Source organism: Salminus brasiliensis, chromosome 1 (assembly GCF_030463535.1).
Source record: "Salminus brasiliensis chromosome 1, fSalBra1.hap2, whole genome shotgun sequence".
Classification (NCBI taxonomy): domain Eukaryota; kingdom Metazoa; phylum Chordata; class Actinopteri; order Characiformes; family Bryconidae; genus Salminus; species Salminus brasiliensis.
In genome coordinates, this window is record NC_132878.1 from 16,194,205 (window position 1) to 16,217,918 (window position 23,714).

A 23,714-nucleotide genomic window follows, 5' to 3' on the forward strand; every position below is an offset into this window, starting at 1 on the left:
TGCAGCATTTCCAAAAAGTACTTTTGTGATTCACCGATTTAGAAAAAAAAGAAAGAGGTCAGTTTGTCATGCTTTATTTAATTAAAATAATTCTGTAGAAATTGATTAATCATATGCGTGACAGTACAATAAAAAGAAATAGTTTAATCACAGATTTCAGCAAACCCATTTGACAACAAATGTAATACATAGGGGAGGGAGAAAATAAAAGACTTTTAACTTTTACAGTTTACTAATCCGCCCCAATAAAATCCACTCCTAATTATTTGTAGCTTTAAAGGGATTTTTCAATAAGGGTTTTCCTTTTCTACATTATTTACACATGTCCCCAAACGATTAACCAGACCGGATGTAGTCTTTAAGTGTTTCTGAAAACGGATTTTTCTTGTTTCTGTCATTCCTGCTGCTGCTGCTGCTGCTGCTGATGATGATGATGATGGTGGTGATGATGATGGTGACTGCATTTTTTTTTGTTTGTTTAAAAATGCTTACAGACGTTGAAGCACAATGTGTTGAAATCAGAAACCTGAATGAACGAATATGAACAGATCTGCTTTTCCTCCAGTGTGTGTCTGGATGGTAGAAGATGATCTTTGGCTGCTGGGAAATCCATAGCTAATGAACCAAGATGGCCAGTTGAGTGACAAAACCTTGGGGCTGTTTCAGGGGGGGATGTAAACTTGTGCGCTTTGTAGGTGTGTCTTGGTGGAGGCTCTCAACCAAGTGAATAAATAATCAAACAACAGTCATTCAGGCAACCAAAGGTATCGTCCATGAACTCTCTGCTGGTCTTCCTCGCGTCCTTCGTGCCCTTCTCCTTCTATATACTCTCTGTAAGTGAAGGAGAAGACGACCGAGTCCTTTTTTCTCGAGTCCACTGAACGTTTGTCCACAGAGCTGGAGTGGAACTAGAGGTGGTCGTATGCAGCGGTGGAAGGTGGGGCCGAGCGGGGGGCGGAGCTGTAGTAGTACGGGGAGCCTGTAGGGGGAGACAGAGATTCAACACGGCTGTGAGGAACAGGGTAGTCCAATGTTTCTTCTTAAAACGCGAAATTACTCGAAACTGTTTTGGAGCATTTTGAAGTAAGATGTGCTGCAAACATCACTTCCACAAGGTCAGTAAAAATTGCTTTTAGAGAGGAAAGTAGTGGAGTAACTGTACTTATTTTGCTAAAAAAAAATTAACACTTGTACTTTTACTAAATTCCATTTCCACACATTTTTCTTTTTCTCTTCATATTTAGTCAATTTTAATTTATTGTTTTTATAAAACGTCCAACCAAATTCATATCAAAGTAAAAACCAGTTGCCCTCAACTATGCACAATTATCAATTAGTACCAACTAATAGTAACTGCTTTACACTATACTACCATATCACCCCCCCCCCCCCAATAAAGAAAACATTGAGTTTGTGTATTAAAACGTTTACTTTCTACTGTAACATAACCTATATGATGATGTTTAAATGTAGCCTGGTTTTAGTTTTATTGAAGGATATTTTCCAGCACTTTATATTAAGCAATTGGTTTGGTGCATATTATACAGTAGCCATTCCATTCCTGTTAGACCCTATTTATCACTAATGCATTCACACAGTAGTGTGAATTTCTGCTATTATTTAAATATGTTAATACTACTTCAATAGTCAATAGTCAATACTATGCCAATAATATGTTAACATACTATGTTGTATGTCGTGTCACAACACAACATTTTAAACCTGAAAACTGTACGCAGTATTATAAAGTCATTATAAAATATGGAATATATATATATATATATATATATATATATATATATATAATCAGAAAAATCTAAAAATGTAAAATACTATGCACAATATTATCAAACAAAATAATACATTTAGTATCATAAATATAATGACGTATCATTGTAACTTTGAACAATGAGCGAAATCCCCTCCCTCTGTGATTTGTAACTTGTTTGTTTAAAGCTAAAAGATCACCTGGCCCAAAGTCAGTGGCTGTCTTGTGACTGCCCTGTAAATGTCCTCTAAAAAGGCTGAACAACCTACAGCAAATGACATGAGCAAGCCTGTTTGTCAGCAAGCAAGCTGAGGGGCCACCTCAAGTGTCCGAGCAAGTGTGTGTGTGCGGTCAACTGGGCGGCATGTGACTGAAACTCTCCTTTAATTGTGTACAGGTCATTGATAATTTTCCAAATGTCCTCCAGCAACTGCTTACAACTTACAGAGGCCAACGTTCTCGATAAACTACCGAAACCATTTACATAAATAGCAATTGATGACAATTTTCCAAAATATAATGTCGCTGTCAGGCAAACACTTTGTATCTCGAAAACAGCAACTTTGCAGGAGAAGAAAAAGCCTTCTTAACTTTCAATAGAAGTGAATGTAAATTTCAGAGCATTTCTGTTGGTCCATTCATCATCTTTTACACAAATGTAAAGAAAACTGCAAGATTCACATTATGCCACAAAGTAAAGTGATCCAAGGTTTTTGCGTGACAGTAACAATATGCAGAGGCCTAAAAAACCATACAGATTTAAAGCAGACATTTTGAAACCTTTGACGTTTAAAATAGCAGGCAAAACTCAGCTCAGTCCATTTCTCACTGTTAAATAACTACTGGAGCACAGCTGTGCTTTTTGAAAGTGGAGCTTTTTAAAAGTTCTGACCTACCTAGTATACTGGAGTTGGTGAATCTCCATGCATCGCTGTAAGATGTGTAGGGCGAGTGTGTGTAAGTCTGGCCTGAGTACTCTGCACCTGTGAGAAACAACCAGATATAGCACTATTATAACACACATGCATAAACAACTGCACATAACTTTTTAGACAGTCTATACAAGACAGATAGACTCTTGTATAGCCTTCCATGCGGCAATTATCATGGTTTTAGAAGAATTAAACAGACTTCACATATTAACAAACAGTGCAAAGACATCTCTGCACAAACATGGCATAACATGGAGAAAAGGCATCAACAGAAACACTCACATGCTCACATTCAGTGCTAAGGTGGATGTAGGATACTGTGAGTTAATCTGAAAACATTAAAATGGCTTGATTCCACATTTCACTCTAATTACAAAAAGGCCATTCTACTTTTTTTGTTGTTTATGTATTAAAAGTTTATGTATTAAAAGTGTCATAATTCATTTTTGTGACCAGTGTCCAACTATTTTTTATTCCCAAATGGCATTTTTGTGCCTGATATTTGTAAATAACCTCCTCTAAGCAGTCCAGGCTGAAATATGCCTTTTAACTTCAATGTGAATGAACGGGCTAAACTGCAGCAGGATGAACATACTAAATGTCTCAGTTACTTTAAAACATGCACTAAATCTGGCCTAAGGACTCTTACTGGTATAGTGTTGTGCACTTGCCCAGACAGGCAAGTCTCCCTCTTGGAGGGCAGCGGCTTTGCTCAACATATTAAAACATTAACACAGTGTAAATACTGTATCACACTCCTTCCTTAAAAAGAGACGTGACATGGGCCCATTAACATGCAATTATTGATGGATCTGTTGTATGGGTTATCATTTTTGAAGCCAACAGTACATCTAGTGTATCGGTCACAGCTCTACTGAACAGTCCACTGTAGAGAGAGCAGTAAATGTATTTAAAAGATATTTTAATGCTGGTTGCTGTTTGTCCTGCCACTTGCGGACGTCTGTTTGTCCTTCTGCCAGCTTTTGCTCCGCCTTAGCACATCATTCACCCGACGGTTAAAGGCGCCTTGTAAACCATTAATCCAGCGGCCAGGTGGAGGACTGGGGGGCAAAAATCCCTCCGCTCACTGGTGCGTACACCCGGCGTCCCTTCTCTAGCGTCGGCCCCCGTCCTCACTGCCTCCCTCCGTCCCTTACTTCCTTTTTTAACCTTTCACGCACTCCCTCTCTCTCCCTCTCCCTCTCTTTCCATTCCCTCTCTCCTTTTCTTTCTTTTTTTAACATTCCAATATCTAATTGGTAATTATGTCGGCAGGATTGAATCCCTTCTGCCTAGCCTCCCTAACCCCCCCCCCCCCCATAGACACACATACACACACACACACTGCTCTGTGAGTAATTGTGTATGAACGCTTCCTCTCAGCAAGCCCACCAGAAAAAAAATAATAAATCAGACCCTCTCATTTCGCGCTTCGGAGGACAGACTTCAAATAAAAAAAAAAAGAAAGAAAAAAAGTGAGGCCCATCACACCACACACACACTCACAGACACACAGACAGGCAGACAGACAGACAGACAGACACAGCAACCGCTCCCTTGTAGTCAGTGCTCTCTCACATTGATGAACCTTTGCTGTGTCTTTTTAAAGCACATTCTCCCATTTCCAACAGACAACAGTCTTTCTCTCTCATCTCAAACTCTCTGTCTCTCGCCCACCTTCTCCTTCTTACACATTTGAATTCTTTATTGAGGCCTGCGACTTGAGAGACATTATAAGAGAACCCAATTGTGGTCCATTCAAGTTCACATTTAGTCAGCCAGTCAAGACAAGTGACTTGACTATGTCAGTGATTGAGAACCGTTCTAACATTCTACACTCTCAACAAATGTTCCTCAACAGTTTGTGGCTTGGACTCACAGTTCTAGGAAGGACCTTGAACTGATACAGAGCTTTTGCAGTTTTCGCACTCGTACGTCTCATTTACAACCATAGTTCTCAAAGGAACCATCCATTGAAAACTTCATTAAGGAAACAAAAATGGCTCTTCCATGACATCATCCCAAAGGACCCTTTAATGGCACGAGTATAATGATCTACGTCCATGACCTAGGCTTCCAAACATGAATACAAGGTGAACAGCCAGAACTATTGCCTGACTGTACTGTTAGCAATGGGTGTTTCAAAAAGCCCCCATTTATGCATTGCATGACATATACTGTACATTTTGTCAGTCCTTCTCCCCTTCTAAGAACCTCTAGTGCCACCCATTACTCTCCCTCCTCCCGTCTGTGGGGCCCCACAGTTCCCATGGCGATGTGTGGTCGGGCTGGGGGCGCGTGGGCAGCAGGGCGGAACCCCTTGCTCTGCTCCTTCGTCCCCCCTGGGCCGTCCTCTGCCGCGACGCAGTTCACCAAAGCGAGCAAAGCTACTCATTAACCCACCTCTCCTTCCTGTTAATCTCCAAACCTGCCTTCGCTGCATTCTCACTCACTCTCTCTTTCTTTCTCTCGTTTATTTCGTCCTCTTTTGCCTCTCTGTCCCTGATTCCCCTTCTCCACAGTCCACAGTCTGTCCACTGTTCACATCCATTTTTTAACGATTTCCCTGCTTCAAATGACACCTCGAATTTTCAGTGGTGCATTCTTGCATTCTTTAAATGTGGTTCCAATCTATATTTGGCCGTACATTCAAATAGGAAGAAGTGGAGTAGAAAAGCAGTGCAGTACAAAATAACAACTCCCTTGATTAACTTTTTGATTGAAGCGTTAACCCATCTAAAGCCTTTCATTCTGTGACTACAGTGACTACTATGCAAACAAGGAGAAGCAGCCTCTGTATTAGACAGCTCATAAGAAATAAGCAAGAAAGAAAGTCTGAAAACTAAGCATATCAATAGGTGTGTAGTGTACAGAGTGTGTGCTTTCGAACAACGGCATTACCTGCTACCATTCCTGTGATGGCAGAGGACGAGTAACCTGTCTGACCGGCCGATGGAATGTGTGGAGGATATCCAGGGAGAGTAGAGCTGACCATATCTCGCCCTGTTAGGCACACACAGGCAAAAAAATGACATTAGTGCTTGAGAATATTTTAACAGAGGTAGTTTATGAGCCAATGTGCCAACGTTAAACCTCTTAAACAACAAGGGCTTATATACTTATGATAGTAAAGGTGAAAAAAAGGGTTCTATGGAGGGATGCCATAGAAGAACTGCCATTGGTTGCCTAATACACCTTCCTATTGCATTTTTTTTTAATAGAACCATCAATCAACATTATTGTTATATGGCACAATATAGCTTTAACGAACACTTTTTGTTCTTTACAGAGAGTTTATGTGGCCCATAATAAATCCCTCAATTTGGTAGTTATAAAATGTACACATTACATTCATTCATGTAAAACAAGCCTGCTTTTCAAAAGGCAAATTGCAAACAATGAGGCTGATATTTGTGGTAATAGACAAACAGATAATAACAGATAGAATACTATACTAGTGGGATCTATAGTAAGGTGTATGTGGGATGAAATGTGGGATTGTTTTTTTTACCTGTAATGAGAGACTGGCTGCTGAACTGGCCATACACTGGTGTGTGATGGGAGAATGAGTTGAAGGCATGAGAGAAATGTGTGGAGCTGCTGCAACTGTTACCCACGGACACCGGCGACGGAGCCGAAATGGAGCCCATATCCAAGAAGGCTGAGTTGCCGATAATGTTGGGGGAGGGGCTCGAGCTGGCCCCCTCGGGTGACATTTCCTGTTTCAGGCAGATGGGAAGGGGCTGGAGGGGGTCTGAGGTGGAAGCCATGCATGCGATGGACAGGTGGGAAGAATGAAATAATGGAATTAACTTAATGTGGAAATGAAATGGATTCGTGGCAGCAGCAAATGGTATATGCAAAGCCATAATAAATAATATAGCAATTAACCCTGTGAACTTTTTTCATTCCTTATTCACATTTCACACCGGTTATTTTTAAGAGCACACAGAGTAAACACCAGCCTTAAGTTAAAGTCCAGTAGAGGTTATAAACAGCTTTAGGCTAAACAATGAGATGTATGTAAATATGTTTCTGCATCACAAATACAATCAATTCTAAATCCACTGTTTTCTCAACTTTTGAAGCTTTAACAATGTCAACATACCACCTTACAATCTGTGATTCCCTAAAATTGGCTCTTTAATCACTGAATAATAAGCCTAGAGTTTAAATATATAGAATGGAGGGGCACAACAAGGACCGACTGTCACTGTCTAAGACATTTTGTGGGACATAGTAACTAGCCAAATGTGTTTAATAATGCATAGCAGGGTCCGACCACCCACTTAGTGCAGAGCCTGTCCTATGCATGTGTTTGCTCATTCTTGCAAAAGATTCTGACAAGCTTTGTGTTGTGAGTAAGTAAGCAGGATGTACTTCCATGCTTGTGGAAGAAAACACAGAACGAAAATGAAAGGATGAGAGAGCTTTGTCATGTTAACATTAATCACCTGCAACCACTGTGTAGCCCTGATGTGTTGCCAAGTTTCTGCCAATGGCGGCGCTGGATGTTGCAAGGCTGCTTTTGCCCTCCTCCAGACTACCATTGAGGAGAGAGAGGGGATACAGGGACTAGAGAAAATAAAGACAATGAAAATTCAATACAAGAAGACAATGGACAGTTGCATCTTGCCATAGGCTTCTATTATATGTGTGTTGTTAACAGGTCTTCTGACCGTTTCTATGTACAAGGAAATTATGGCTCACAGGAATCAATAATTTGCTTTAGACGTGGCAGATAGACATCAATAGTGATCAAAGACTGTAGGTTTCTCTAAAGGCAACTTTAAAATGAAAAATAAAAGTGTGCTGTATGTACCTGCTCGCTTTTGCCAGACACGGTGGGGCTGAATGCGTCGGAGGTATAGTGGTGCCGCTCAAAGCCGCAGTCCAGGTGCTGGGAGGGGAAGTGTTCAGGCCTCAGCTGCTTCCTGGGTCCGCCTCCGCTGCCCTGAGAGTCCACGCTGTGCCGACAGCTCTCCTGGTCACCTTGGAAATGATACAGGCCACCAGACTTCATAAGTTTATGCGTATTTGTTTGCTGTGACTGTAGTTTGTTGTTGGTTGAAAAGCAGTAGTGCACATCATTACATTTGACAGTCTTGTTATTTTCTGTCACTAAGAGACATGCAGCTATACTGCCTGTCAATGGTTAATAGTTTAGACCTTAGAATGCAGAATATGAATTTTCCTGCTGCTGTTATTTTTTAAAAGAAGAATATATATATATATATATATATATATATATATTGCTAGTTGTAGTCATTTTTGTTTCATATTGTTTAACATCAAATAAATCTGAGTCTTTAAATTGACAAAGATAATATGCTCATTCGTAATTAAACCACTTTGAAAACCTAAGCGTCTCCAAATTGTGTTGTGATTACTTTCAGTGACTGAAGTACAACACAGACAGCATGTATTATATGCAATAAATGTGCTGTTTTTGTTTTGTCTTTTTGACATAAACCGTATATTCAGTTTGCCCAGTTTAATCATGAGGTAGTGGTTAACTATTATCCAAGCTGGACTATGTGGACAAGTCAAGTGTCTGGTTGAGAGTGAGTGACCCAAGGACTCACTGTCATCGTGACTCCTCTTTCCTTCTGAGCTGGCCTGTGGAATGCCCAGCAAACCGCTTATGGAATAGGTGGATCCCAGAGAGTCCGACTGAGGCGACTCGGGAGGCGTGACTGCTGAGCTTGGAACTGGAGAATAATAATAATAATAAAAAGGTTAAATATGCAGACTGGTAAGTGTATGAAGAACAGGGGAATTTTTGTATAAGGAAACAGGAAATAGTGGCACATACTTAGTGTGTGGCCAGGGCTCAGGCTTTTGCTGTCCAGGGGCACGTTGAATGGCTGCTGCACCTTTGTTCGGATAATCCTGAAACACAAGTTGCAAAGCTTTAAGCACCTAGAATTGCTGTGTTAAAGAAATTTAATGTTAAAGATAACATACACATGAGTGACTTCATGACCTCACCCTTAAAAACGTAACATCTCATTCAACCTGGGCTTATGCTTCATCTCAGTCACTTCTCACAAAAAAACTGGCATTCTACTCATTTTCTACCACAAATATGATCAAACTGAGGCCCATTTTTACCTGTTGATGGAGCTGACGCTGGGCACTGTATCACTGTCACAGACTCCCTCTGCCAGCAGCCTGTCTCTGATCTCCCATGCAAACATGGTGGGATTCTGCCGCTTGTACTCTGCAATCTTCTCCACCACTTTCGGGGTGGCCACTTTGGGCTTTGAGCCACCGATCACTCCAGGCTTTATACTGCCCGTCTCGTAGTACCTGGAGGAGTGAGAGTGAGAGAGCATGGTCAGATGAATACCAACATCCAGACACACCGACACCAACATCCAGACGTCAACAAAGGGATTAAACTGGTCGCAAAGAGACTTCTTCTGAAGTAACGTCATTGTCAGTGACTGACAACATGGTCTACAACACTGATATATTTACCAATATATGTGGATCTGACTTGATGTATAGTATCTTTAAAAGTGGAAAAGATTGGATTGATATGTCTAATGACATCTAATAATAATTTTAGTAATTATTAATTCAGTGTGCTGCCCTTTGGACTGTGTGCTGCCCTTCGGACCGTTTCGGAAAATGCCTCTGAACCTCCCCAGTCTTCTCACCTGCCCAAGATCTTGCTGACGCAGCCGTGGCTCACCCGGAGCTGGCGGGAGATGTCGCAAGGGCGCACACCCTGGTGAGCCATGTCCACAATGCGCTGCCGGATGACCTCCGGGAGCGGGCGTCCATTCACAAACATGCCGCCTAGTTGATTAAGACCCCCATGCCCTGGGGGAAAAAGGGGATGAACATACGTAAATGTCATGTCACCTAGCCTGTCCCTAACAGCACTCCTAATGTGTAAAAAAACAGATGTATTAAAAAAAGACCCCTTCTGGACAATATTTTTGAAAGAAAACGGTTACAATACAATTCAAAACAATTACATAGAATAAAATGAGCACATCGCTTTGAGTGTACATTGTAAAATGATGTGTTTATACACTTTTAGTTTTTGTAGCTCTTCTGTAAGGCCAAGAACCCAACACAGATTATATCACAGGCTTTGTGTTACAAATGTGATCTCACTAAATACCTGGTTTAAGATGACACATTGGTCTGTTATAAAAATAACACAAAACATGTGTTTTCTTTAATGAGTCATGCTATGTGATTTAAGAGTGCAGATCGTTTTTCAACAGGACATGAATAAAGACATACCAGGAAATCAGCAAATAGCAGAATTTAATTAACAATAATAAGTGGAATATATTATTGGAAATCTCAATATTTCAAAGTAAAAGCCATCCTTTTACTAAATAATATCTAAATAATACCTTAATTTATGATTAAAAAAGAAATTAATAGTGTCAAGCTTACATGGTAATACTTTAAGATAACCAGCATATATCAGGTAAATACTAGATCTGAATTAGAAGTATTTCTTTTACAAAATAAATTAGTTGTGTGTTTAGAGTCCGGTACATTATTGGGCTTCCTCAATATCTAAGGCCTTAGATAATGTTTTGCCTGCTTTAAACAGTTGGACCTCAGGATAGTAAATGTAACACACCTGAGGACAAACACACTTTCACACCGAAAGAGCTGAAAATTCTCCTTCAACAGTGCTTTACACAATTCACGTAACAACAAGCAACAGGCAAATGTTCCTTATTAAACATTGACAAAAGGGGGAAACTGACCACTTGTGTCGGATCTAACTAGCATTTTGACAGCCTCGGGTCTACACAGCTCTGTGCAAGTCTTCCACATTATAGGCAATCTGTCACAACAGCGGCTTTGAGATCTATATTCCTGCAGATTTCCTAAAGGGGGACACAGAAGGCAGAAGGTTGTTTCAGAGGTAAAAAAAAACAACTACTGTTTCTGCTCAGCTTTTAGCAGGAGCCACTACAGCAAAGCAAAACATTTAGTGGTCAGTTTCCCACTTAGTAATGGGCTGCACTCTAAACTATAAGGAATTATTGTAGGCTTGGATTAGGTCTATAAAGCTCTTAAACTTGTTTGTATGTGTGTGTATGTACACTAAACATTAGTTAGAATTCAAATGTCATCCAACACTTGCACACTGGTGGAATATTTCATATCATCAACAAAACTGCTGTATTTTAATGTAGTTATTTGGGTAAGAGTTGTGTGTAACTCGCCGACAAAACTGACTCATGGCAATTCAGAGCACCAATTTTTCCAGTGTATCTTTAATGAAAGTACTTTGAGGATACTGTAGCCTTATCAATTGAAATTCTGCCTAAAATAAATGTCTGTAATGAAACTTGGACTCGTTTCAGAAAGGTCAAAAACTACATTAAATGATTGCCTAAATTACAATGCGGGGCACTAGACACAGCACTGTTGGTGTTAATTTGTCATTGCAGGTGTTAAGTTAGCACTGCTGGTGTTAATTCGACACGGTGGGCGTTAATTCAGCACCTCTGTTGTTAATTCAGCATTATCGTTTTTACTGGATTTTACTGTGTTTTTAGTTACGTCATACATTACGCTGCGTAACGTAAGACGTCAGAGCGAACTTCCACGATTTCCTACATTTTTAAACGGGCTCAATTTTAAATACATAGGCCTGTTATGAATTGTCATTTAAGATAATATAGTATGTGACATAACAAGAAAATCTGCGTTAAAAAAAAAAAACAACAACAACAACAACAACAACAAAAAACACCTAAATCAAATGAATCGACTTGCTTGTCGGACACATTAAGAGTCTTTCCTTCATAATTACCCAACCATTCGTTGTGTTAAGAGATACGACAGGCTACACACCGCGATGGGAATGAGCTCGGATATCCTCACTGGTTTAACAAACGATGCTGCAGTTCAACTCAGACAATTGATGCTGTCGTGCGGTTTCGAGGTATAGAAATGCCCTGTGTTTTGTTAGTGCCATGCTGTGCATCAATAACTCTCTTATTGCTTTTAATTTAACCCTTTCAGCGCCTCGGCCCCCCTCCTCCTGCCCCAGCTTTAATTTCCACATCAAACGACACCATTAACGCTGCCGGCCGAGTGTGGAGGACTCTGCTCGCCAAGCTCCAGCAAGCGGCAGGATATTAAACACACACACACACACACACACACACACACTACTTGGATAAGCTCACAGCCCCCTCCCCCCTATCCCAATATTTCCTACAAGCTGTCTGCACGCGTTTCTGATTTTTTTGCGTTTAAAGAATTGATGACGTCATTTATGCCGGAGTGAAAATGAAGATTTTACAGGTTGTTAATAAAACACAACAGGCCTAGATCGATATATCTATCTTTATAAATGTCTATTTATATAGATAAATGGATAGATGGCTTTTATTTACACGTTTAGATACGAATAAATATATTTTTCAGTAAAACTGTAGTAAGCCTAGGTAATGTCGGTAAAAGTAATACTACAGTAAAAGACAAAAGTAGGCCCTGTTTTTAAAAAGCCTCTTAACTAGTAGAAAGAGCACTAAACGTGATGCTCGCTTCACCACCTATAGGATCTTTATAAGAAACCCTGCCTGTCTGGCTTTCTTAATATTCAACATAGCATAGTAAGATATCAGCTATAGTTGTGTGTGTTAGATTATTACTTAACTAAATTAAATCAAAAGTATCAAATTAAGGAAGGTAAATTACTAACTTTATAAAGTTCAACTTTTAAATTTAAAAGAATCCAGTAAATGAGAGTAAATACTTCCACAAAACGGACCGCATTTAAATGACTTATCAGGTCCAGTGCAGGTTTTGTAGAAACTGCGTGACCAGTTTTACATGTTTTTTCTGATCTCGCCTGAGCACAAATGGAAATTAAAGTCTTAAACGTGTTTACATGTTTATCACTTAATTTGCCATATTAAATTTAGTGGGACTACTGATTCTTTTAAAATAAAACAAATTAAAAAACAAAATGTGACTGAGAAACTCGTCGCTGTCACGCAAAACCTCGTGTCACGAAAATGGCAACTTTACCAGAGAAGGAAAAAACTTCTTAGCTTTCATTTAATGTAAATGTAAAAAAATATTTTATTCCAAATCTTTATGGAACATTTTTGTTGTTCCATTCACCAGATAAATATAACCTTCAAAAAGTGTGACAGTGATTCTATGAAATATACACCTAAAACAAATCAAACTGACTCTGATGTTCATACAGTATATAACCTTTAGACCAATCAGAACACGCGCTGTCATTTTCATCACCACCCTGAGTTCATTTGGAGGACGCGAACGGGTTAAAAACAACAGCGTGAATTCAGCGAATCCAGGCTAATTGACTGCTGGAGAATGGGCCTCAATGTAAACCCAAAATTACACTCGTCTGAAGCGGCAGGGAGGATGAAAAATGACAGGGCAGCTCTCAGGTCCCCCACCGCGCTATCTGCCCCTCTCACTTTCTCTTTCGGCCAATTGAAGTGACAGTGGATTGCCCCCAATTCCATATCAGACACCAAAACACTGTCCAATTAACTATTTCATCCTCTCCAGCGGGGGAATCATACAGGCCCCAGTCCCTGCTGTTCACTACACAGCCCACATACAGGTGCGGTTAAACGTCCTAATCAGGTCCTTAAGCGCCTGAGCTTGGTCAACCACACACACGCGGCATTAAATAGAAAATGAATGAATACTAATTATTAAAAACAGAACCATACTGCAGAAATGAACACATTTTTTTTTAGATATCTATGCATTTCAACACCTAACCAATAACGTGTGTATTTAGCAATTAATTTGTGTTTTAGCATTTTTTTTGAGTTTAGAGAAATTGCACTCTTTAAGAGAGCTACCAGAAAAAATACAATACTTCAGCTTCGTGTTTTTCCAAAAACATGGATGTATTTAACATTACAAACCTGACCTTTACATTTTTAACACAGCTTATAAAATGCATTTCGACCAGCAGTCCTTCTAGAAAAAGGCTAAAGTAGCTCACAGACTTGCACTTTGCTTTTTATTATCTGTAGACGTTAGCATTTCAAATTCTGCTCATTCTATTAATTATTATATCTACCAACGTATTTAATTATAGAGATTGCAGCTATAACACATCGCGGAGAGGGCGGTGAGGGGCTACCTGCCTGTCTGTAGAGTGTTGTAGCTAGTGCAGACCGCTACAGCTCAGTCTTCAAGTCACTACCGTTTAGTTGTATAGTGTTTATTTACCTCGCCCGCTTGTGCTGGACATTTCTCGGGGCTCTGGTTCGCTCGCAGTCCGGGGGAAGTGTCCGCACTGTCCCTGTATTTTAGTCCATAAGGGGTCTCGCTTCGCCTGTAAAATCTCCTGGACACTTTAAAAGTTCTGAAAAAGGACATATTACAGTGATCAGCAGCGGATTACCCTAGTTAAACAGCTCCTGGCCTAGCAGACACGAGTTTAAGCCTATTTAAAACTTCATGGTTTCTGATAAATGAGTTATTTTACCTCAGCTAATTTAAAGCAAACAGTTTTAGGGCTCCTCGCTATCCCTCACCTGCGCCCGTCTGTCTTAAATCGTAATTTTCTCAAAAATGAAGTTTGTAATTTTACTCATTACACACATAGCCTGTTAGAGCACCTAGGCTTATAAGACGAGAATCGCGGCGGTCAGCTGCTAACTGAAGCCCCCCACTGACCCGCTTACGCCCCCTCATCAAAGCAAAGACTGAACCAGTTACCTGGAGCTGAGGGAAACTGTCCGTTCAACCGTTATTATCCAACGAGCGGAAAAAGCAGGCGGGAAAAATGAAAACGCGAAGTCTCCTCGTCTCAGCCGGGATTCTGCGTCTCCTCACGCACGCGCACACACACACGCACACACACTCCGCGCTATATTGTTGAAACGCTGCGCGAGAGCAGCTGACACGCTTGTGTGTGTTTATAAGACACCGCCTCTCTCACGCTAACGCCGTGGAAACGACGCGCTGCGCCCATTGGACGACGGTGGAACATAGGCGGGGCTTTGGTCTGTGACGCGCAGAGGAGGGTCGGTTACCCACGCGGGCCGTACAGGCGGACGGTTCCGTGTTTTGAACAAGTCGCACAACATAGAGGAACACAGCGAGACGTCAAACGTTTACGAAAATATTTGCCAACGATCCGCGCTGTTTGAGGCTCTGTTTGAGAGGCTCTGTGATCAGATACAGTGAGAGATGGGACCCGAGTCCCGGGGCTGTGTGAACGCTGCCTCACTGAGGCCTGCAGAGCTCGTTTTTGGTACTTGACTGGCAGAGTCAAGTCACCATTACTGCCAGTGCAGTGTAGTATATTGGTCTTTTGGCTGATTTTGCCTACATTTTATATAGTATGTCTACGAAACAACGATGATGATTATGATGATGATGATGTTGGCATAATAATAATAATAATAATAATAATTATTATTATTATTATGCAACAATAATAGCAACAGCAACTATATATATATCAAAATGTCAAATTATTATTATTATTATTATTATTATTATTATTATTATAATACATATATACTATTATACTATTATTAAGTCAAAACATCAACAACAATAGATAACTAGATAAATATATATATATATATATAGATGGATGGATTTAATTCCAGAGGTAAAGTTACGTATGCTGATGTAATAACAACACCATCAACAACAACAACAGTAGTAGTAGTAATAATAATAATAATAATAATAATAATAATAATAATAATAATAATAATAATAATTTGAAAGGCTGGCTGCCTGTATGTTTTTAGAAGCAATTACAGTCAGAAGAAACACTTTTTTAACACTCCTCGGCCTTTGACTCGCACCGCACGTCAACCATCCGCTGCGTTTTAGTCCTAAAATTCACACTAGTCAGCGGGGTGTTCGGACCCCTGCGAGTCTTGACACGGTTTATGTTGTTCTCACAGCTCTGTAAAACAAACAGAAACACCTCACACTGCTGACAGTCCTGACGCCATGCAGTCACCTCGGCTTCAGCCCCAGTCTGTTTGTTTCCCACCCGCATTCAGACAAGCCCCGCCCCCCGCGCTCTTTGACTGGCCAGCGGTTTAGGCTCAAGCAAACGGTATGACGGTATAGATAAACTTAAAGCCAATCGCAGCGCAGGAGGGCGGTGCCTGTCTCAATACGGGTGGGAACGAAGATGTTCTCGCTAGGTTTTCGCCATATGGCGCGTGGCATGGGTCTTTATTAAACGTCTGACATTACAGACAGACGAACTTGGCTGAACGTTATTATTGTGGGAAAGTGTGAGGACACGCTTTAACAGTTAGTCACGAGCTGCAGGTAAGCATGAGAAATGCTAGAAAACTCGCCTCATTCTTCAAAGGATTTTGTACAGACTGATCAAGCACAGGTTCTCTGGTTTATTGGAGGTAAATTGTCACAACATGGGGTTTCTTATCTTTCTGTGAGGAAAAGTGCAGAAACAGGGCTGTCTCCTCGCTCTCAAACTTCTTATCTCGTCGTCCCACCAAAGCGCTTTCAGTCATTCTTATTCACAGTCCGGCCCACCGCAAAGGCAGAACAAAACGCGAGGGTGTTTTGAAATAAATACCCCTACCCAGGGGGGATTAATGGAAATCATAACAAAAAATAGAGGCCGAAAATTCCTGTGTTAAGTGTGGAGAGAGAGGAGACCAAGGGCAAGCGCCGAGGGCGAGAGAAAAGAGAGAAGAGAGAGAGACAGAGGAGGTTATCGAGAGTTTAACAGGGGATTAAACTCTGTGATGCTTATCTAACTTTCGACTAAAATAAAAATAATAAAAGCTAATGAATGAGTGTGAAGTAGAAATGAAACCAGGGGAATAAAACTCCTTCAGTATAACATCATTTCAGCTGATTGTGTTTTGAGTGTAAGTGCAGGTTTATCGGTCAGTGGTCAGTCCTTTAAGTTTAGCTGGATAGGCTGAGAGTCAGAGGACTTTAGCGGAGCTGAGTGAAACTTTAACTGGACAGAAGCTTGTCTGTTGTTAAGTGAGGTGGAATAGCTCGGTTTTTCTGACACATCTGACACTTATTTTTAAATGTGTTAAGAAAGGTGTGTTTGAGGAAATTAATAATGGAAATGAAATACTACACAAAAATCTACACACTCGCGCCTCTTTTTATTTATTTATTTTTCTTCTTAAAAAAAGAAGTAATAATATTAAGTTGAATTGTAAACTTTTTTCGCTTTCGGCTTTGTTAAAACGGTCTATTTAAACATCAGTTTCCAACATCAATTTAACCTTTCTTCAAATATTAGCTTATAAAAAAGAACCAAATACATAAAACAAGAAATTTAAAAATTGGTATAAAAAAGTATAATAAATATGAACTCTATAAATAAATATATATATATATATATATATATATATATATATATATATATATATATATATATATATATATTATAGAGTATATATATATATGAATTATTATAGATTTTTGTATTATTATTTTTATGTATTTATTTATTTATGAGTCAAAACTTGATGTAGCATGCTATGCTGAATTAACCTCACTCGTGTAATGTTAATTATATATGAAATACATATGAACCTATATAGATTCGTATCTGCACGCACTCCTTCCTTGATTTGAGCTTTTTGCCTTTGCAATAATAATATGAATATACAAAACTAATGGACTATCGAATGGAAATGTTTATATTAATATTGTTATTAAATATGAATTAAAATACATGATAGGTGACACACAATACACAATGTAATATCTAGCCGGTCATTAGACTAATCCACCAATCTCAGAATATAGGTTACGATCAAACATGTGGAAAAAAAGGTCAAAGGCCATCTGATCAGCTGTTTTATGAACTCTGTTTACTGAGTTGTCCATCGGATCCGACCGTAAAGTCCACTTCCTCTCTCATTGGTTCTGTGTGGACGGAGATGAAGTAAAATAGGGTGTGTGTGGCTTCAGCTCGGCCTCCGGGGGCCTCGTATGGAAATGAGAGGCCAAAGGGTCATGTTGTTGCATCTTTCAAGTCCAAAACGATCCACAATACTGCTATTGTCAGGTGCATTTAATGGGAAAACACAGGACATGAAAGGCTTCACACACACACACACACAAGCGGGCAGGGCACACACCCTCGCGACGTTTGGTGGAGACGCTGTAGCCTAGGTTTTACATTACAAACTGGTGTATTAACTACAGCAAGAGTCACAGTCAGGTCTGCGGCGTTTATGTGTGGAGGTAAATCACCAGCTCGGATAGGCCTCATTTAAGGAAGTATTATTATGATTGTGGCACTAAAGTTCAATCTGTAGCTCCATATAAGACTTCTACAGCGTCTTTAAGTGTTATTCAGCTGAAAGGGAATGTTTGTATCTGTTGCATTAAACTCTGTGTGTGTCTTATATAAGTGTCTTTGTTCAGAGGGCATACTGAAGAGATTTGGGATTTAGGAAATACAAGGAATCTAAGCAAACGTGCAAAGCAGAATTGAAACCCTACATGTTAGCATTGAGCTGCAATCCACAATTGGAATTATTACATTTGCACGTTTAATTAACTTTCCAGTCAACACTGAGCAGCAGGCACCGGCCGTCAAAATGGCCTCGGGAAGACTTCTAAAATGAAAATAAAAATCAGGTTGATATCAAAACCCAACGTTGCACAGACGTTGAATTTAGTTTGGAATTTAAAGTCACAAATCTGTCAAAATCTAACACTGGCTTGACATTCAGCATTAGATAGACATTGGATTTTAGGTGCTTAACACCACGCATTAAAAACAACAACATATCAACATCTGACAACTTTAAACGTTGTATGGACGTCAACATCTTACATTTTAGCAGACATTGGGTTTTTGTTTTTAAGATGCCATGTCATAATTTGTCACTATTCCACGTCAAATTGACGTTGGCATTTGACGCTGTACTGACATGAATTTCCAGACAAAAACGTTTAACCAGATATCAACTTCTCTAGACGATCTCTAGACGTTCTTTAGACGTTGGTGACCTGCTGAGTGAGGGAAGATGAAAGAACTGCGCGTGCAGCAGGGTTATTCTTTCTTACTGTACACACTGTTGACACTGTTTAGTAGATTGTTAATGAACAAGTGACGTAAAACATCCTGTTTTACTTATCTTTTCTCTTTTTTTCCATAGCACCTGCGGGCGCGCACCGCTCGGTCCTGTCACGCGCTGAGATGAACGAGGCTCGCGCTTAACCCCACTTAATGGCCACTTTTATAAATGTCCCCTCGCGCCGCTCTCGCAGCTCGCTGTGGTCAACGAGTCGAGATGAGCCGCGTAATTAGATCAGAAGAGCGAGAGAACCGCCTCGGTATTGATGAAGCCATTAAGCTTTAAGCTTTACTGTGGCTCTACTAGACAACATCAGCCCAGCTCTGACAACTTCAGAGGAGCATCTCCTGTTTGACACCAGTAATGACTATGTCTACACTCCTAGAGATGAAGGCTCTCTGAGATCTTGCGTTCTCTTGTTGCAGTAGAAGGATCACTTCTGGTTCCTTTGAGAACCATGTTTGTAACAGAGTGTGAATAATCTTTAAAATTGTAAAATTGTGGAATTTTAACCTCAAGAAAAGGTTCTTCTGACCTTTAAAAAAAAGAATGTATTTATTTATTTATTATTAATGATATATGTATTATTTTTTCTATTTGGTGTTAGGAGTCTTGCCCAAGTATGGTGAAGGATGGTGTCATTATCATGGACTGTGGACAAATAAATAAAACACTATCATTAGTAGTAGCAAAAAGGGTTCATCCTGCTTTTATTGGCATCTCTACTGTCCAGCGAAGGCTTTCTGTATACAGTATATGGACAAAAGTACTGGGACAGCTGCTCATTCATATGCATAATTCAAGGGTATTACAAAAGAGCCTGCTTTTGTTGGGGTAACTGTCTCTACTTACCAGGGAAGACTTTCTACTAGATTTTGGATCATTGCTGTGAGGATTTGATTGCATTCAGTGACAAGAGCATTAGTGAGGTCAGGATGTTGGATGATCACCACCTCACCTCATCCCTAACTGCCCAGCTCATCCCAAAAGCATTGGATGGAGCGCTATCCATCATTCCAGAGAACACAGTTCCACTGCTCCACAGCTCAATGTTGGGGGGCTTTATAAGCCTTCAGCCCACGTCTGCGTGGCGTATTGGCGTCATGGTGCCAATGGGTTCATGTGTATCTGCTCCAAAGAGTCCTATTCTATTGGCAGTACTTCTTTACAGGGCTATGCAAGCTGTGTTTGTCTGTGTGTACAGTTGGACATCTGTGTCAGCAATGGGTGCAACTTAACGTAGCAGAATGCATTCACTTGAAGGGGTGTCCACAAACATTTGGACACATAGTGTATGTATGCCTTTATCATGCATTATAACGTTACAATGATCAGTAAGTACCAGAATCCAATCATTTATCAGTGCAACTTCAGACAGCAGATCCAAGTTACCTGATGCTTCCCAACACCTGAATTCATCCTAGAAACGTACACGTTCTTTCTAGTCTAGTCGAACCCCTATTATTTCCTGTCCCCCCACACACCAACTCCTCCCCTGATTTTGGCTTTTTGGCTTTTTCTTGTTCCACCACTGGTCTCTTTTCCCCTCCCTTCGCTAACCCCTTCTTTCACCATCTGCTCCTGGCTTGCTTCTATTCGGTGCCCATCTTTCTATCCCCATCTTCCTGTGTTTTGTGTGCGCTTAGCCCCCCCTCCATCTTTGTCTGGGCCGGTCCGGCCCTCCTCATTGTTTCCTCTCTGTCTCCCATTTCCGCTCTGGGCTTTGGCCTCTGACCCCGAACCCTGTTCCAGTCTACCCCCTGCTCCCCTAAAATCTGCTCGCTCCACCATGGGCTGCTCCCCCTCACAACATGTTTCTGGGGGTCTTATAACTGTTTCGAAAAGAGCCCCCCTGCAAGACTTCTGTGCAATGGCTATTGTACCAGCCACAATGGCACACAGGCATTAACCAGCCATTAGCAAGAGAGTGGCTCGCCCCTCATTGAACTGTACCTGCTCCGTGCTGGAAGCCGCTTGGCTTTCTTTCTGACCCGCCGTGCTCTAACGCGAGAGGGTGAGAGGCATTCGAGTGAACTCCAGAGTCAGCAGGAACTTTTGTTGCAGGAGTCGTCGCCAATATGGAGGCGATGTCACACTTCTGCTCTCTTCTGGACTTGCCAAAAGCGATTATCTGATGATCTACACTCTTAACAACAATGGTTGTTTGTCTTCTTTTGGTGGGACATGGACCTGTCTTGAAACATATACATATTTGGAAGCTGTCAGGGTTTAATACTTGTACATATATTCATTGGTTTTACTAAGGAACCCTCAAAGAACCCCATTTGTAAAGGATGTAGACCAGTGCCTCTTAGCCCTGCTCTTGTAATAAACCATTTCTGAGCATGTTGGTTTCTAGTAATGTCCAATATAGTTATAATGTGGAATATAAACCAAGCAAAACCCTATGTATTGTTCAAAATAGGCAAATTCTCCTACTTTTAGAGGGTTGCAGCACAACATGCTTGTTCTCTCTCTTGTCCACTGAGCAAGACCAGCAAGCTAAACATCTAATTTACCTCAACAATATTATTGAACCTTTCCAGCTTTGATAGGCACACCCAAGAGAAAACCTTTACTGACTGCCTTATTTTCTCTAGGACTGCAACCAGTGCAACCATAGGATGTTATCACAGTATTACTCTGCTTTCAAGTGTAACTTGATGGCATTTTTCCCAGAAGAGAAACCCGTTCATCCGAGAAGCCTGTTCATGTGGTTTATGTGGGAGGTAAAAAAAACATGGGGGACGTGGAATGGCTGTTGTAGTTTATTAGCTAGCTAGCATCTATCAGTATGGGCCTATTTTACAGGTGTTTATAAACGGGGGTTAATCACACGTACAGTATATGGACAAAAGTATTGGGACACCTGCTCATTCATTGTTTCTTCTGAAATCAAGGGTATTAAAAAAGAGCTTATCCTGCTTTTGTTGGAGTAACTGTCTCTACTGACCAGGGAGGGCTTTCTACTAGGTTTTGGAACATTGTTGTGAGAATTGAATGGCATTCTGCAACACAACAGCGCTAGTGAGGTCGGGATGTTGGATGATCACCACCCCACCTCATCCCCAACACCTTCCAAAAGTATTGAATGGAGCATCATTATTATAGAGAACACAGGTTCACTGCTTAATGCTTTGAGGGGTATTCATGCCATGCTTCATGGTGGAAAACTGATTTACCCAATTGAACAGCTCCATTCATACAGAGGTTTTGCCTATTTTTCACGTTCTTTATAGTAAACATCAGATTTTAACCATATTGGATATTATTTAAAGACAGGGTTCTCTAGAACATAACTTTGCAGTGCACGTGTTCTCTACAGGAGCAGGACTGGATACCAGATCCAACCTTTAGCATTTTCAAGACTTCTAATGATTCTAATGAGACTCAGTACCTATTGTTTACTCTTAGTATAAACACCTAGTAACAGCCTATAAGCACAAGGCTACAACACAGTGTATTGAATTGTACAAGACAGTGTAATCTTTACCCTGATCCATCAACTCATGAGGTACAGAAACACCTCCAAAATCCTGTACCATGTTACATGTGTGAGTGAGATAGGATGGGTACACTGTGAGAGGAGTGTTTTGTGCTGGGTGGCAGGGCATGAAAGTTAGAGGCTTTAAATTGATTGACAGCACCCCCTCCCCTTTACTCACTGGGGTGTGTCAGCCAGAGGAGGGTTGCCATGGTAGCTGACGTCACAGTGACTGAGTCAGTTGTTTGGGATACAGTAGAGAGAGCTCAGGCTTTTCGGATGTTTTGAAGGGGTGGGGGGTAATTACAGTATTTCCTTTAGCTCATTTAGGAAGGAAACAGAGGTAAGAATGAGCTGGAGTCTGGGATTGGAATAAACAAGACTGTTTGTATGACCTGATGACCAGTAGTGCCTCAGTCCACTCTTAACTGACTACTTGGTGCACATAGAAAAGCATCAACGACTACAAGGGATTTTTAAGCTTTACATTACACTCTATCATAGCTTTATATACACCAACCTATGGCACCGTATAATAATAATTAATTAATTATTCTTGTTACAGTGGCATCTGTCAAGGGGTGGGAGATATTAGGCAGCACGTGAACAGTCGATGTGTTGGAAGCAGGAAAAACGGGAAAGCATAAAGATCTGATGAAGCTATTTTGTCAAATCCTTGATGGCTAGAAGTCTGGGTTATAGCAGCTCCAAAACACGAGTCAGGTCTTGTGGGGTGCTCCTGGTATGCAGTGGTCAATGCTTCCCTTCAAGTGGTCCAAGGAAGCACAACCAGATCTGAACAATTTTGACAAAGACAAAATTGTGACGACTAGACGACTGGGTCAGAGCCTCTCCAAACAGCAGGTATTGTGGGCATTACCAGTATCTAGTAGTTATTACCTGACAGAAGTCATCCGAGATAGGACAACCAGTGAACCGATGACAGGGTCATGGGCGCCCAAGGCTGGTACTAACGTCTTGATGCCAGATACCACAGGACACCTTCGGAGGTCTTGTGGAGTTCAAGCCGCGATGGATCAGAGCTGTTTTGACATCATGAGGGGGACGTACAAAATATTAAGCAAGTGACCTTAATTTTATGGTTCTTGGACTCTAAATGATAGCTCCTTCTGAAGCCTTGGAGACTGTCTCATGTTTGCAGCCTATGAATATATCTGAAGCAATGAGGAGCAACACATGGACGTACGGGCAAGCCTGGTTTTATCAAATTTTAGCAAATCCCCTACTCTAACACATAAGCCATATGTCCATATGTTTGTGGACACTCTTTCTAAAGAATTCATCTGCTTTAAGTGGCACTCACTGATGACACAGATTGTGTAGTCCCTGTATACAACATAGAAAAGGTCTTCCACCAATGTGAAGAATCTTTAACCAGGCAAAGAACTATTTAAGCTTTTAAAGGTGTTCTCTAAGTTGTCATGATTCTATATAAAATAGTTGATTTTTAG

The 23,714-nt window shown here is 40.7% G+C and overlaps 1 protein-coding gene across 2 annotated transcripts; it reads right to left on the bottom strand.

Annotated features, from left to right (window-relative positions):
- Positions 1 to 908: 908 nt before the first annotated feature.
- Positions 909 to 13,945, bottom strand: pax8 (paired box 8). Of its 2 annotated transcripts, XM_072693100.1 has the most exons (12): positions 13,924 to 13,945; positions 10,446 to 10,568; positions 9,366 to 9,531; positions 8,815 to 9,012; positions 8,516 to 8,592; positions 8,286 to 8,411; positions 7,523 to 7,692; positions 7,155 to 7,275; positions 6,212 to 6,454; positions 5,602 to 5,703; positions 2,665 to 2,751; positions 909 to 979 (listed from the first exon to the last, which is right to left on the bottom strand). In XM_072693100.1, exons 1-12 carry the CDS (start codon positions 13,943 to 13,945, stop codon positions 909 to 911), a joined length of 1,506 nt encoding a protein of 501 aa, XP_072549201.1. The 2 variants fall into 2 exon arrangements, with proteins under 2 accessions (XP_072549201.1, XP_072549209.1); XM_072693108.1 differs by lacking the exon at positions 10,446 to 10,568.
- Positions 13,946 to 23,714: the final 9,769 nt, after the last annotated feature.

Excerpts from the sequence above, each read along its gene's own strand:
- pax8 (XM_072693100.1), bottom strand. The coding sequence starts at position 13,945 with ATGTCCAGCACAAGCGGGCGAG. Across the intron at positions 5,704-6,211 it reads CAGCCAGTCTCTCATTACAG|GGCGAGATATGGTCAGCTCT; the intron begins GTAAAAAAAACA and ends TGTGCCTAACAG. Across the intron at positions 980-2,664 it reads CACCAACTCCAGTATACTAG|GCTCCCCGTACTACTACAGC; the intron begins GTAGGTCAGAAC and ends CTCCCCCTACAG.